The sequence below is a fragment of the Erpetoichthys calabaricus genome, chromosome 13 (assembly GCF_900747795.2).
Source record: "Erpetoichthys calabaricus chromosome 13, fErpCal1.3, whole genome shotgun sequence".
NCBI classification, from domain to species: Eukaryota; Metazoa; Chordata; class Cladistia; order Polypteriformes; family Polypteridae; genus Erpetoichthys; species Erpetoichthys calabaricus.
The window spans coordinates 22,251,326-22,267,355 of record NC_041406.2 but is presented as its reverse complement, the minus strand read 5'-3'; the positions used below and the strand labels follow the sequence as shown (position 1 = coordinate 22,267,355).

Sequence of the window (16,030 nt, the reverse complement as noted above, 5' to 3'; positions counted from 1 at the left end):
CTCCATTCATTGAGTATACCATTATAAGAGCAACAAAGAATACATTTTATGTAGTATGTTTAGAGAAAAAAGTCCACTTCAGTGCAGAAACATTACCATTTTCCTCTCCTTTCTGGGGGGTTACAATAACTACAAACTAGTGACACTTAACTTGGCCAGCAATCTGACCTGCGGTGTATCGCTTCCCTTATTGTTGGGATAGACTCTGAAATGGATTAAGGCCCGCAAATGGATGGATTGATCAAATAACTTGTCCTTGCCCCTAAGACTGTTGTTTAACCTCCTAGTGTTGCAATGTCTTGACTGACAGTCCTGTAACTCGTCCTCCGAGTCTTCTGGGATAATGTGAACAACAGAAATAAGCTATAGTTTACATATACTGTATATGGAAAGAAAAAACAGTTTGCTGAAGGCTACCCTGGAGAAGGCCATGATTGTTTCTACCCAGTTAAAAAAGTGTTTTCATGCCCTTGGAAATTTCTTAACAACTGTAGGTTCATGATTAAAGACTGCTATAAATAATCTGAAATGATGTGGTCTTGGTTTACATGCACCTTTAGGATTCTACTGGATTACAGCTAGCATATCACAAAAGTAAGTTCGCTGGCACAGTGTCATTACAATTTATTGTCATTGTGCCTTACAGGAAAATGAAATGAACAACTTAATGCACTATCCAATACATATCACAAGACAAAATCTAAAATTTGAATGTGACTAAATTCATAACTCAGTAATGATGTAAAAAACAAACAGTATGTAACATTATTCAATCAGCAACTGAAAGTTGGTGTAATGATTGAAAGCTTTAACATCTTAATAGGCAACCTCTATATGGCAATTATTAGTCAATGGTAGAAAACAAATGAATGTCTTGGAAACCAGAGGCGCTGGCAACCACTTCTGTTGAAGACTTAGTCGCCTCTTTCCCTCCTGATAGAATTCAGCCAACCAACATCTATAGCCTTCAAATGAATTACCCCCTCTTACTGCCGCCCACATGCAACTGAGTGGCGCCTGCGGCCCAGATGTGCTACCGTCCACTGGAGGAGAGCCCAAATCTACAATTTGGCACTAGGGGAACCAAAGTAAATCCAGATGCTGTGACTTATAGACTCCAAATGAAAAGTGTTTTATAAAGGCCATAAATCATCATGAGGGGCATACACTGAAAAACGTGCCCTCAATCTCATGAAACTATATTTAGTCTACTTAGTTTCTTTTTCCAGAGGGGAAAAAAAAACAAAAAAACTTTTCCACTTGTGCTGGAATTGGGGCAAGTAAGTGCAAACACGTGGCTGAGGGCACTTTTTGTGTTATTCCAAAGCAAATTTTAACGGACTTGCAGGGAAAATGGCTGTTTATTACAGCCTCTATGGCCACATTGTTCAAACTGTATTAGGCATAGCTTTGAAAAAAATAAATCAAGAATCCTTCAGTCCCTGATATTTAAGTTTTCATTCTCTGTCGGTTGTTAAGTGATCTGATTTTTAATAATGGGCATATATTTTACAATGAAAAATATATACTATTGGGCCAATAAACACATATCTATGTGGATTTACATGTGAGGTAGTGCAATAAACTAATCTGTCAGTTTGTGTGGTGATTTTTTGTGAAACACATAGCAATACACACATTTTCCATTAGAGGGCAGGAAAAACATTTTCTTCAAATGTGTTTGTTGGCTACTCATTGCAAACAATAATTAAAATAGAACAAGTGTTCAGAAAATGTGTGAAGTAATGGTTTACATATTGCAGAATAAATGAATTTTGGTGTTTCTGCACTTCAGCTTAAATCCTGCGTCTCAGTCCATGACTCAATTACAAAAGCAAACGAGTTATGTCCTCATAAATAGTGGCATACGAAACACTAGTATATTCTTGCTGCTAATGTTATTAAGAGTTTTATTAGTAATAAATGAATAAAATGATATATTACATTTGAAAGGTTATTTTATTATCTTTGACAATATCATTAAAGAATCTTACTGATTATTGTCAAAGGCTGTGCTGAGAACAGTCTCAACCAGTAGCGATGCAGTGTTTTGTGAGTTATAACATGTTCATGAATACAGATAGACCTGAGCCTCTCAGTGATAATCGCAGCATCAGCTTACAAGGAACTTGCCGTGCTACCCATCTAAGACGTGTTGAAATCTAAGTAACCAATGCAGATCTCAGTATTGATGTTAACAGTACAACAGCCTCTGTTATATGCTATTTGGTATGGGATTTGTGAAAGCAATGTTAATGTTTGTGATGTGCCATCTATTGGAATGACAAATGCAATGCATTTTATTGCTAAAAGTGTTTTTGATGCTCCATCTTTTGGAATGACAGAGACATAGAAAATCGATGGACACACAGACACTTACCCTTTTATTAAGGTGGATTCTTTCCATATAATCCACAAAGTTGGCAACAATTTATGCTGTATAGATGGAAGGGTTTCTTGGTGTTGGAGCACTGCTTACAGAATCAGCAGTATACCGTTTTTTCAGCAATTGCTGAACTGTGCATTTTGTAAGAGCACTTGCGGGGTGTATAATGAACTAATGCACCACAATCAAAATGCACTGTTCCAATGAATAATGGTAAATCTTCTTCGGAATGCAAACTGATAGCAGAAATAATGGAAATTAAATAAAGTATGTGTGGGAACTTCCCTTTACTAAGCTATTAAAACCTGTGTAAGATTCCTTACTGTGCACAAGGCTACTTATTTGTGCACCACCCTATCCAATCTTCTCAAGAGTTGAGTTAGCTGTAATATCTATAGCAGATGATCCTGTTGCTATATGTCAGATGAAATTCTTCTTATGGTATTGTGAGAAAACTGTTTTACTGGTATACTAAAAATTAGTGAAAAACTTCTGAGCACATTTAAACATAAAACAAAAAATGTGTATGCGAAAGGAGAAGCGTAATATGATTGTGTGTCTGTATATTAGAGTCTTACAGGTATGTCTTTTCTGTAGGGACTCATATGTGAACTGTTTACAGTAAGTGAGATTATCCCTTTATGAGAATTACCCAGAGCACTCTGAAGTTCAACCGGATTGATGAGGCAATGCAGACAAGAAGAGAGAACAAGAAGAAGCCATGTCTTGTGCTGAGTTTGCTTGGTAGCAGCAATGGCAACAAACAAGTGAGCGAAAGAGAGAAGAAAGAAGCTGTACTTTTGTTGGTTCAAGAGAAGTGTACACCTGTAGTCAAATCTATTTGTGTAGCGGAGCGTTAACAAGCATTTCAATGGATAAGAGGCACATTTATTAATTACATTAATCATTAATACTTTTTAAACAAATAACAAATGTGAGTTTTAACCTGATATATATTGTATATACAGATACATCATGTCAGTGTCTAGAGAAACTGGCAGAATTTTCAGTTATATCATGCTGTGGATTTTGGGCCAAAATATCCACTCTTCCTTTAACCTCACCACGGCTAGGCTGCACATAATACTTTCATTTCAGAAGAAAAAATAAATAAAATGACCCAGTGTCGGATAACAAGGTGTAAAAAGAATTAAAATGAAATGTTCAGGTCTAGCCTAACAAATAAAATATGATATACCTGGTGAATGGCCATAGTTTAACTGCCGTTTGTTTTAAGTTTTTCAGCAAGCAATTACTATTTACTCCTGAAGCCGCTGAACACTGACACTGTCCTTCTCTACCTGTAACAATCAAAATGTTATAGATAACTTTTATAGCTGTGTTTTCTGCTTAATAAAGTGCAGTACAAAAATGGGAATGGGGGCTTAAAGACATAAAACAATAAAGTTCCTCTGAATAAAGAAGAAAACCAGATCTGTTAAGGGAAACATGGCCATGAAGCTTCTAACCAGCAGACTGAAGACATAGAAGCTGATGTTGTGCCTTTCTTACCTAGAAGTTCACCCCTAGATATTTAATGGCTTCTGGTATCTCCTAGTGATTAGTCAAATGTCTATCTTGGAAGTGTACAGTATTTTTGGTATTTCTTAGAATACAGGACATGACTTAGCTCTTACTTGCATGAAGTGAACTGTTTAAAACAGCTGTACTATAAAACACATCACCCCAACTGAGATTGGTAGCACTTGGCCACTTGTGGGAATGATTTCTTATAAAAGATGATGTAATTGAATAGATTGATTAGCAGTACCTCTCTCACACATTTTACAGAGGTCTCAGCCATATTTACACCTAAATAGAAACGAAAGGCTAATGACAGATCAAAGGACAGTGGGAATGGCTGAGCTTATAAATATGTGCTGAGTAATGGGTCAACCCAGAGTGAGTCAGCATTAGGCACAAGGCTCAGCAGATTCCAACTGTCTGTCAATTCCCCGACTCCATTTAATCTCTGTCCTGTTCACAGGGATTCAGTTCTTATCCCGAGATCAATGGTGTTGATATATCATTAGATTATGTTTCATAAATAGAATTGTTTGTACTGTTTGCACAACACTGAAAAAACAGAAAATCATTAGTTGGACATATTGTACACCATGGCCACACTAATTGTTATCATCATGGAAGCTCTGACAGCAAAGGTCACTGATACTGCAAAATCCACCCTTTTCTTTTCAAAGGCTAGCAGAACTGGAAAATGTCTTCTAAAACTTACAAAGTTCTGGTTTCCTGTCATTCTCTTCTTCAAATAGCAAACCAGATTCCATTTATAAACTGTTTCCTCCCACCCGCTGGCCCAATTGTCTTTTGGTGATGAATTTCTAAAGACAGGTGTGTTGTCAGCTTTCTGGTGTTCTGGCAGAACACTATCAACTCCTTTCTCGTACTTCTTAAACCTTTCTCTCGTTAAAGTGTTGCCTTGTGATTTCTTTCTGGTATAAAAACTCCTTTCCAAAGATGTGTTGCCCATAACGGCCTTTTCTTTGCCCAACAGTCTGCAGGTCAGGGTTCACTTATGACTTTCTGATGTCAGCCTTTGCCAGTTGGGTGCATTTTTATAACTGGCATCCTTAAGGTAGTTAAGAGTATCATTATAATATAATACTTAATCCCATAAACCATCCATCCATCCATTATCCAACCCGCTGAATCCAAACACAGGGTCACGGGGGTCTGCTGGAGCCAATCCCAGCCAACACAGGGCACAAGGCAGGAACTAATCCCAGGCAGGGTGCCAACCCACCGCAGGACACACACAAACACACACACACAACAAGCACACACTAGGGCCAATTTAGAATCGCCAATCCACCTAACCAGCATGTCTTTGGACTGTGGGAGGAAACCGGAGCGCCCGGAGGAAACCCACGCAGACACGGGGAGAACATGCAAACTCCACGCAGGGAGGACCTGGGAAGCGAACCCAGGTCTCCTAACTGTGAGGCAGCAGCACTACCCACTGCGTCACCGTGCCGCCCCCATAAACCATCTATACATTTTTATTACAGGGTTAAGCCAAAACGTATGCTGCAAACATCAGACACAAGGCAGAAGCTAACCCTGGATGGGATTTTAGTTAATCCCTGAGCACAATCATATACACTCACTCATACATGACCAATTAAAGTTACCAACCAAGATAGCACACATGAGTCCAGGATATGGGAGGAGATCAGAGAAGCAGGAAAGCACGGGGAGAATGTGCGAACTTGATATAGGCAACGGAGCTGTGAGGAAGCAGTGCTAACAACTCTGTCAGCAGGACATTCACACCTTCAACTTTGCAACAAAAATTAAATTCATATAACTAAGATAATCTGTATTAGCAGAACACCATGCTTTGACACATACTAATTTAACATGAATTGAATAGGCATTCATTCACTGTTTTGCTCAATGACAGTGCAGTATAAAACAACTGGGTAGGTGGACGTTCTTTTTCATTCACTTCCAAAAACACTTTTTTCAAACATTTCCAAAAACTACAAAGAAGTGACTTTAATTAACCCTTTTTGTAATTTGGATGTGAATGGGGATGGGGTGGTGTGTCTCTTATCATGAACTGAAATTTTTTTATAGACTACTGACTAATCACTACTCTTGCTTGTTTTCTTTTTCTGGTATTCAGTCATAGTGCTCTGTGCCACTGCTACCTGGTCAAGGCATGTTGCAGCCACCGGTGAAACTGGGAGCAGTAAAAAAAAGCAACACAAGACTATTCTCTTCTTGTTGACCCACTTACGTATATTAGAATGCCCAGAAGGGTCCAGGCAGTCTTTTGGCCTTGAGGTTTATATTCTTCAGAACTCTCCGTGGTTGGTGTTTTTGTTTCCCTATCCTCCATGACGTGGTTATTTATTTAAGCTAAACATTCACTTACTCATCTTAACAGTCTTAAAACATCTTTTATAAATAATTGCTCTTAGTTTTTCAGTGCTATTTTCATTATGCTGTTATTATTGTAAAGCACTTTGAGCTAATTTTCTGTATGAAAATAAATGTTGATAGATCTCATTCACTTTCTAACATTTCCCCTGTGTCAGCTGAACACACATTTTAAGAACTGCTTGAGCAAGTATTGCTAAAACAGATTCAAATAAGACTCCCATTACTGAATTCTTTTTTAGGCTACAGCTAATTGTAGCTGCTTTTCTGGGTGAAGTGCCACGTTTGGTTTGGCATTAAGGCGGCACCCTGCCTAGAGGCTAACCATTCAAATGGCTTTCTGCGCTTTCTCCTTTTCAAGCACACAGAACAAAGTTTGTAGTCATGTTAGTCAATTGCTATCAAAACTAAGACCCTTGTGCTTAGACATTGGTCATAAATCTTGATATTACAGTTAAAGTATTCACAGAGTAGCCTTCATTGCTATCAAAATGCATCGTGGTGTCTTAAGTTGCTGTGTGTATTCTGTTTCACTGCTTTTATTTTTGACTTACTCTGTTAGCATTCAGTACATCCAAGAGAGAAGCAATGAAAGAGGGCAGCAGGATGAGATCAAGAGTCGGGTCATGTGAGGCATCAACACGTGTTCTGCTTTAATACGCAGAGAAAATGAATTTCTTCAGATGGAATGCTTTGGAGCGGAGTACCCAGTCAGAGGCTTGTCTAAGTGGCCTGTACTAGAAAACTCTGAGCTAAGGAGCAGACAACTCATATGTCAACACAGGCAGTGGGACATATCTATTATAAATGTGTTAACACACTTACAGAGGTGGCATTCACCAACATTCAGTACTTAATAGGGGCAATATCATTCCTGTAAATGGCTCCATGCTTAAACTGATTTAATTTGTAACAAAGGTCGAATATTTCATTTCAACTTAATCTGTCCTTATAGAGCACACTATAAACATTATCAAGTCAAGTTGGGGAGCATGCACTGGTACAGTGTACTGCCGCACCCACCACACGAAGAAAAAATTGGGATCCCAGTTGGCAACGCTCCAGGCAGACACGTGGTCCAGTCTCACTCTTCGGAAATGACCCTCTATCTGCCCGCAGCCAGGTGTTATGTGGGTGACCCCTTGGCCTGGTCCAGCCACTCAGGTCCCCAACAATAAGGGTCTTACGAGCTGGATCACCCTCGGGGAAACAGGCCACATGGCCGTAGTGCCGTAACTGACGCTCCCTCACAATGCAGTTAATGTGTCTCATTCGGGACACAAAGTCAAACCAACGGTACCCAAAGATTTTTCTGGAGAGACACAGTACCAAAGGAGTCCAGTCTCCATCTCAGGTCACTGGATAGCGTCCATGTCTCACAACCATATAGCATATATGGTTTCTATATGGTTGCTATATAAAGATTATGTGGAATAATTCATAATATTAATCAACTTAGTGAAGCAAGCACTGTTTTAAATTTTGCATATTGATGATATTATCTAACAGCCACGACAGAAGTACTAAAGTTTATTAAAACAGGCTACCCATCCATTATTAAATCCACTTATTTGATGGTAACAGGAGACAGAGCACATACTTCAACACAGCTCATACAGAGCCATGGAGAGGAATCCATGCAGAAATGGAGAGGATGTGCACACCTCCATAAAAACAGTATCTGTGCCAGTGTACCAACATAGCACTCTGTAGCTATGAGGGAACGGTGTTAACATTGCACCCCTTGGCTACTGAACTATAGCACATAAGTTTTAAAAATGGCACACTTATCTTTCTACAATTTATATTTAGTTTACTTCCAAATATAAGGGAAAAACATCATTAACTGGATTCACTACACACTTCTGCTTCCAGAGACTCCATTATGCATAGCAACCATATGTTTCTGCAGTCAAGCTGACAACAAAGCAGCCAGACATTTTAATTTCTAACAAGCCAGTATATATTACTCATAACTTTTTTTTTAGGCGTCACAGGCAGCGTGCGGTTTTACACTGAGGTTGCTATAGAAATACACCAGTCCAAGCCCTACAGACAGGAACTAGATTGCTACCAGTTTCCCCTTCAGGAAGCAACGCCTACAGTTCTGAAAGCTCTAAAGAGACTCATCAGGGATGGCACGGGCTGATGATTTAATAGACAGGATGGACTTCATTTTTGGAATGTATGTGAAAAACTAAATAAAAATAACCGGCAATTTGTTAAAACTTTACAAAAATTGCATTTGTACAAACTTTATATTTCACATTAATCAAAATACAGGTTTGTGTTTATTTTAATTATTTAACAATGAAGAAATTTCTGTTGAAGTATTCAGTGTCTCTGAGCATGAGGGAACAAAGGCAAAATGCCTGGTGTTCACAGATTGGCCAAAATAATATGCTTTGTCTAACTGTCCATTGTAAATAGGGATCTCTCATGAAATCAATTACAACATATTTAACTGATAACAATACATTACATAATATAATTTACCTGTAAGGAACTCCATGTAAATCCTAAGAATGCTCATGGATACATACAGTATTTAAATTCAAATTTGATTGATCTATCTATCATATAGTGTCTTTCATATCTGTCTATCTATCTAACATCATGATTCAATAGATGCAGAGAAAAATCCCAGGGGACTGGGTACCTTTTCAGGTGGGCACTGGAAGTTGGCTGAAAAGTAGCTATGCCCAGTAAGGGCTCCAAAAGCCAAGGAAACACCCTGTAAGGTCAACATTAGGAATAAGTAGGCAAATCCCTTCCTACGATGTGACCATAGAGCAGACTATAAAAAGGGAATGTGGAAGGGGGGTAGGCAATTCATTTCTGGACTGAGACCAAAGGGGGAACTCTGCCATATGCAGGGTGTTATTTATGTATAAGATGGGCTCAGTCTAAGGGCAAAGGCTTTATAAATCTTGGGACAATAGTCTGCATGATTTTTTCAGGAAATATAGAATATTGTTTTAAGAATTTTACAGACTGGGAGCTGTGCAACGGCAAAGAGAAACTGAATAAATTTCATTTGATGGACTGGCACCCTGTACAGGGATTGTTCCTGCCTTCTGCCAAATGTTTTCTGGTATAGGCTCCAACTTCCTTGTAACTCTACTCAGGATTCAATGGGTTTGGAAAAACAAATAAACGAATGAATAAATGAATGAAAGCATATTCTTTAACTGACGGAGTTACTCATCAGTAGAAAGTAGAAAGGTTGACAGGAAAAATTATATATGGCCAAGCTTGAATGTCCTCCAACTAGTTGCACTTACTACATAAAGACTGTTAGTACTGTAAAGTTTCTTGTATATAAAAATCTTGATTTTTTTTCTGGTGCAAAGGGCACCCAAATTTCAATAAATGGTACCAGTGCCAATATGGACCCACCCAGGATGGCTTGCAGCCAAGACAAAAACAGCGAGGGAAACGATCCAGATTTTTTGATTGAAAGGTGTGGTGCCCAGCGGGCGTCCATGCCCGGCCGAGATGCCCAGGAGGAGTGGAGGAGGGCTTGTGCCTCCTCCAGGACACGAGGGGGTGTCCTCCCTGGTTGTATTGGGGGCCAGGGGGTGCCCTGATGCCTTGGGGACCCTGGACCCCAGCGCTTCCGCCACACCAGGAAGTGCTGGGGGGAAGAGAAGAGGGGACACCCGGAGTGCTTACGGGTACACAGCCGACACTTTCACCACACTGGGGAGTGTCTGTGGAAGATTGCCGGGGAGCACCTGGAGCACATCCGGGTGTGTATAAAAGGGGCCGCCTCCCTCCAGTCAAGGACAAGAGTCGGGAGGTAGTAGGATGACGTCAGGAGGAGGACAAGGAGGCGGCCTGAAGAAGGCATTGTGTTGTGGCCAGGACTTTGGGGCTTGTGAGCACAGTATGGACAATGTATATATTGTAAATAAACGTGTGTTGGGTGACATGAACGTGTCTGCCTGTCTGTGTCCGAGCCAGTCTCCACAAAGGTATACACTACACCACCTTTGTAACTTAATTTGGACTTCTCTAATAATAGATCTCACTTTTGTATTTTCCCCACTTGATTTTTTTTTTTTTTGTTCTTTATTTCGCCTTATACAATTTCTTGTATTAGGAATTTGTTAGTTTTCGCATACCCCTTGGGGTCAGAGCTCAGGGTCAGCCATTGTACAGCGCTCCTGGAGCAATTACAGGTTAAGGGTCTTGCTTAAGGGCCCAGCAGAGTAGGATCTCTTTTGGCAGTGACGGGGATTCGAACCGGCAACCTTCAGGATACCAGCGCAGATCCTTAGCCTCAGAGCCACCATGCAGCCTCCTTGGGGACAAAGGCTGCAAGTGATAGGTCAAACCTGACTTATGGTAAGTAGAACATGTATGTCAAATTTCAAGTCTGTGGCTGGGAAAATAAACTGTTCATAAAAGAACAAACAAACAAACAGAGATTGTGTTTTATAGATACAGAGATAAAACCTGGTGCTTCTATTGCAAGAGGTCTCTTTCTGGCGGCATGAACACTACTAGAGGGTTCACAATAACACTTATACAGAGCCTTTCCTATCTGTCTGCTACACTGGGTAATTTATTACCTATCCTTCAATCTAATGCACAGGAAATGTTCTGTCTCTTACAAAGACCAATTTCTGTCTACCTATCTGTCACTCATACAGTGTCTTTGACATGTACGACTCATATAGAATCTTGTATGTGTATCAATACATTGATAAACAGATGACACATGGTTAAAGTGTTGTAATGTGAACCATATGGTCGCAGGTTCAGCTACTCAACGGCAGCTCATTGAGTGAGTCATTAGATGTATAACTGTTGCACACTCGTGAACTTGTACAGTGCCTTGGGATGCTGTTCAGTATAGAAGGGCGCTACATTAGAAGTGTGTAAAGACAGACAGTATGTTTTCTGTAATATATGGTTCTCAAGGTTCTGAAATCATTAGCTCTAACACATACTGTATAAAGTGCTTTTAAGTACAGCATGAGGATGTTTTATACACTATAATTACTGCACAATCATTCTGCAGCCTCCTTTCGAAAGTGTTAAGATTACAAATATTTGCAAAGGTGCAATTACTTGAATATGTCTGCATTTTATTTTTGTGTTTAACTCGTTATTATCATCTGGCATGTTGTTTGTTGACCATAAAATAAAATTATAGGGGAAGAAGAAAGAGCCGTACTGCAAGTGTACATAATCAATCATAAGGTGATGATGATAAGCTATTTCCTTTACTAGAATTACAGTGATAAGCAAAGGAAGCCGGTGGCTCTGCCTGAGCGCTAGCCTTGAGATGTACACTACCAGTTCATGAACAAGCGTTAGATGAGGATTACGCTTAGAGGGAACACCAAGGTCAGGTTACAGTAGCTAATTATTATTTTTTAAATCAATATAAGGTTCAGATGGGAAAACAGATAATATTTCAATTAAATAAGAATAATATCGCAATTAAACTTTTACATTACCAGATTCGGGGAGTTTAAAATGATTAGTAAACAATTTAGGTAAAAGAAAATCTTATGAAATATAACAAAGACTTTGGTGTGCATAGAGTTTTCTTAAAAACCTGAAATGGCATACATGTCATTTATGGTTTACACCACGGGATATATTGTCGTTTTGCTTTCACAATTTATAACAAGTTTTGACCACACACTAATTGCAGAGTAATAATTTTCTAGTATATTTATGTGATTAGAAACATCTGATGAAATGCACGTTTATATTTTGTATTGCCCTCTGTATTTTAGAGGGCGTTAGGCTATTTAATCCACGTTGACATTTTCCAAGTAATAATAGCAATATTAAGGAAAGCTACTCTAAACCGTTACATTGTAATGTAGCACAAAGACAGGTGGTGGCATAAAAATATTAATTCACCATATGGAAGAGGATCAGTGGTCTCTGTCACAACAGTGGGCAGTACAATACGTGTTTGACCTTTTCTCTGTCTGTTTGCTCTTAAAAATAATTAAGACAATTCTCACCTTTATCAAGTGCTTGTTGACCCATTTTGTGAACGTCTTTTTCTGTACTCTGTCTCGCTCATCTGCAAGAGAGGAACAAAGTGACAAATTATTATATAAGAATGTGGACTTTTTTTTTTTAGAAATAACAGCAATAAGAGTGCATCATGCAGCACCAGGAAGAAACACAGCAGTCAAGTTTCCTTGTGGCGCTTTATCTACCTTTTACATTAGCTGAAAAAACAATGTCACAAGAATAGAAATTGTCTGATATGCAAATAATTTAAGAGAATGGATGGCCTAAAAGAGCATTTGACATTCAAATTTTACGTAATGCATCAAGGAAAAAATCCTTTTGTCCATCACCTAGCATCTACTGTATACAGTTTTAAAGACATCTGAGCCAAACACCACTGAATGAAAGTTTATAAAGAAGATATGTACAGGATGCACATTTCAGTTGTCAAGTCCTCTGCTTCAAAAAAAAAAAAAATTAATTAAATAAAACAAAATTGACCAAAGCTGGGATCACTTTACAGTCTTTTCATGTGGACTGTGTATTAATGCCGACTTATATATGCATTTGCAATAAATAACCCATCACTACAGTGATAGCATGAGTTCTACAGTCCTCCACTAACTAATAAGCATCACCTAAAGACAATCAAATATCAGTGTGCCTACTGTGATTGATAACTCTCGGGCCTTCTAATTGTCAAAATAATGTGACAAGCCTTCAATTTATACTCCATTTAAGAAGCCTTATAGAGTCTCAGTTGGCTTCACCATTAAATACACTCCAAACACCAGTTTCACCTGTAAAAATAGAGCTTTGCAGTCATATATGAATAATGAATTTAAAAACCAGTCATTTCAAGCAGTAATAGCCATTAGCAACACTAGCAATATCTTGGTTCTTAATCAGTTTAATGGCATCTTGATAAAAAAGGTATTGATTTCTCTCAAAAACATGGAAACTTCTGGGTGTGTCCAGACTTTTGACCGGTACTGTATATTAAAGCAGAAGTTACTGAAAGTATGTGGGCACAGCGATTCAAGAACGTCTGCTGGCAATTAATGCTGACTCAATGCAAAAATATGACAGCCTGAACAAAGTTTCTTGGCACTGCATATAAAATGCTAAAACTGGGTGCAGCCCCCCACATCCTGTTTGAGTAGAATAAACACCTGAGAATTCCACTTATCCAGCTAATCTCTGAAAAAGATTAAATCCCACGCCCTGCTCCAGCCCTGGCATCACAGTGACGTACACAGCCCCAATGACATGTGGGCAGAAAGGCTTTACTCCATATTTTAGGAATTTGAGTTGCTGCGTTAGCTCTCTGGTAGGAAATTAACAAAGGAAAATGATATCACAGTGTGTCAGAGATTCGACAGGTATGTGCAGACCTCACCTGTGCTGTAACCAGTGCTTTTAAAGAACAGAAGCTTGAATCTCCTGGCCATTTACAGCCATGATTCATATGGTAACTGCTCCCGCTCTGTCTACAACTCTCACTGCCTTTTAGCTAAAGTAGTGGTTAGCACTGCTGGGTGTTCCCATTCCTATTTCAGCAGCTGGAGGGGGTTACCTTCAGAACATTTTCAGTTAAATAATGCTCATGATGATGTAAATACTGTGCTCACGAAAGACGAAAGCATATTTATCGCTCCAGCAAGCTTTTTCTAACATAAAGTAAATTACAACTGATCTAAAACATGGCACACATTTAATTTTATCTCTTCAAATTAATCAAGAAACACTTTTTTATTGACTTGTTGCACTCCGTAAGACAGGCATTTATTACGCCTTTAATTGCTACTCAGACTATAAATTTTCCCATATTCAAGAGATTGAATATAAATCATTTTGTTCATCTTAAATCTAGATTACTCTTTTTGCATAACATGGATGCTTGGGCACAAGTATGTAACAAAAGTACGATAAGATGAATGTCCATTGCTGAATGCACTAACACCCTACTCGATCTTATCAGGTCAGTCTACTTAATACCCTGCACATCTGTAACTGACCGTGGACTCCCCAGAGGTTTATTTTCTCCAGTGATGCTGCTGACTGGAATTTTTTGTTTTCCTCTCATCCACTGTCATAGTTCAACAATTAATTCAAGGACAGATATTTACTCTATGATAATCAGTTTTGAAATACTGTTTTTTCCTGTTTAAACTAATCTTTGTCTTTATGTAATTAGTAATTTGCAAAGTAAGTAATTACATTTGCCCGTGAACTTGTTGAAGCTTCGAGTCTGTACTGAATAAACAGTGCTATACAAAATAAACTGAATTAAATGGGTTCTATTTATTGTGGAAGGAAACCACAGTGCCTGGTAAATTCCATGCAGACTGTTAATGGGTCAGGACATGAATCCAAGTTTCTGTAGCTGCAAGGCATCAGTGTGAACAACTATGGGAGTAAGATCCCTAATACTAAAACCATCCAACCAATGACTTTCCCAGCACACCTATTCCATTAAAGGCTTGTGGCGAGCCACAGCTTATCTTAGAAATATACGTGGGCAAAGCAGGAGGCCAGTCACTCACACAGAAACACAAACAAACGCTCACTGCTGCAGGTCAAAGTTTTTACACAGCCTAAACATCCAGAATTATTACATGAATTTTCCTGGAACTTTCAGTATTACAGTTTATTTAGTGAGTCCTGGGCAGTCGTGGGTCTGACATCTCCAGCAACTCAGTCCAACCAAATTAAGTCAAGTGGTTTTATTGTACCATCCATACACCATATTGCAGCACGCAGTGGCATGAAATAACATCTCCCAGGACCGTGGTGAAACATTTACAAAAACACAGGTCGAGCGCAAGACAAGTAAAGAACTATTCCATAATATAAACAGACAAATAAAGAAATAATAAGTAAGTGAATAAATAGATTTGTATAAAAATACAGTATAAGCATGACGCAAATGATGCACCATTGCTGACCCTTAGCTATTCTGGTTTCTTCTCCAACAGAAAGAAAAACTTGGAATTCGCCTTGGAATTCAAAGATGATTCTCTGAATGAAATGACCTTGTCTTCTTATTTGACTTACACAATAATGCAGAATACTTGGGCGGGGTGGGCTGCCGGTTGGTCTAACATTGTCTATAAATTTGTTTTACATCTGATTCTGCACCCCCACAGGTTTATTTACTCTAGAAACGCTGCTAACTGGAGTTTTTTTTCCTCTCCACTAATGTCTACTGGCTGTAGTTCAATGATAATATTAAAGGGCAGATATTAGTTAGGTTAGGTTTCATTTATGATCATTAATTTGAAATTGCTTTGCTCTGCTGTCTGTATTTTTAGGTATGTATATTATATATATATATATAGTTAGGTTAGGTTTCATTTATGATCATTAATTTGAAATTGCTTTGCTCTGCTGTCTGTCTGTATTTTTAGGTATGTATATTATATAATTTGTAAAAAAATTTAACTTGAAAATCTACTGCAGCTCTTTTAAAAATGCACTGGATTGGAACCCAAGATGTAATTACCATCATTGTTTGCTACATCCTGATTTTCTTTAGTAGTTTGCCACCTTTTTTTTAATTAGGCATTATTACATTAATTTTTTCCAATTAATGTACTGGTCTCAATTCTCTTTATACCCATTGGAAACGTGTTCTGCTTTTAGCCCAAGGAGACTGCAATCACCAGGCTGTGATCCAAGATTTTAAAACCTTTGATTTTCCTAATGATATTTTCCACTTGGTAGGCCCTCTAATAATGCACACCATAC

At 38.6% G+C, this 16,030-nt stretch overlaps 1 protein-coding gene across 11 annotated transcripts in view; it reads right to left on the bottom strand.

Annotated features, from left to right (window-relative positions):
• Positions 1 to 16,030, bottom strand: part of pleca (plectin a) — an 828,744-nt gene that overhangs the window by 118,595 nt on the left and 694,119 nt on the right. For all 11 annotated transcript variants that reach the window (XM_051935602.1, XM_051935603.1, XM_051935606.1 and 8 more), the window contains one exon: positions 12,286 to 12,347. In XM_051935602.1, the coding sequence (XP_051791562.1) occupies positions 12,286 to 12,347 (62 nt within the window). The remainder of the gene's footprint in view (positions 1 to 12,285; positions 12,348 to 16,030) is intronic.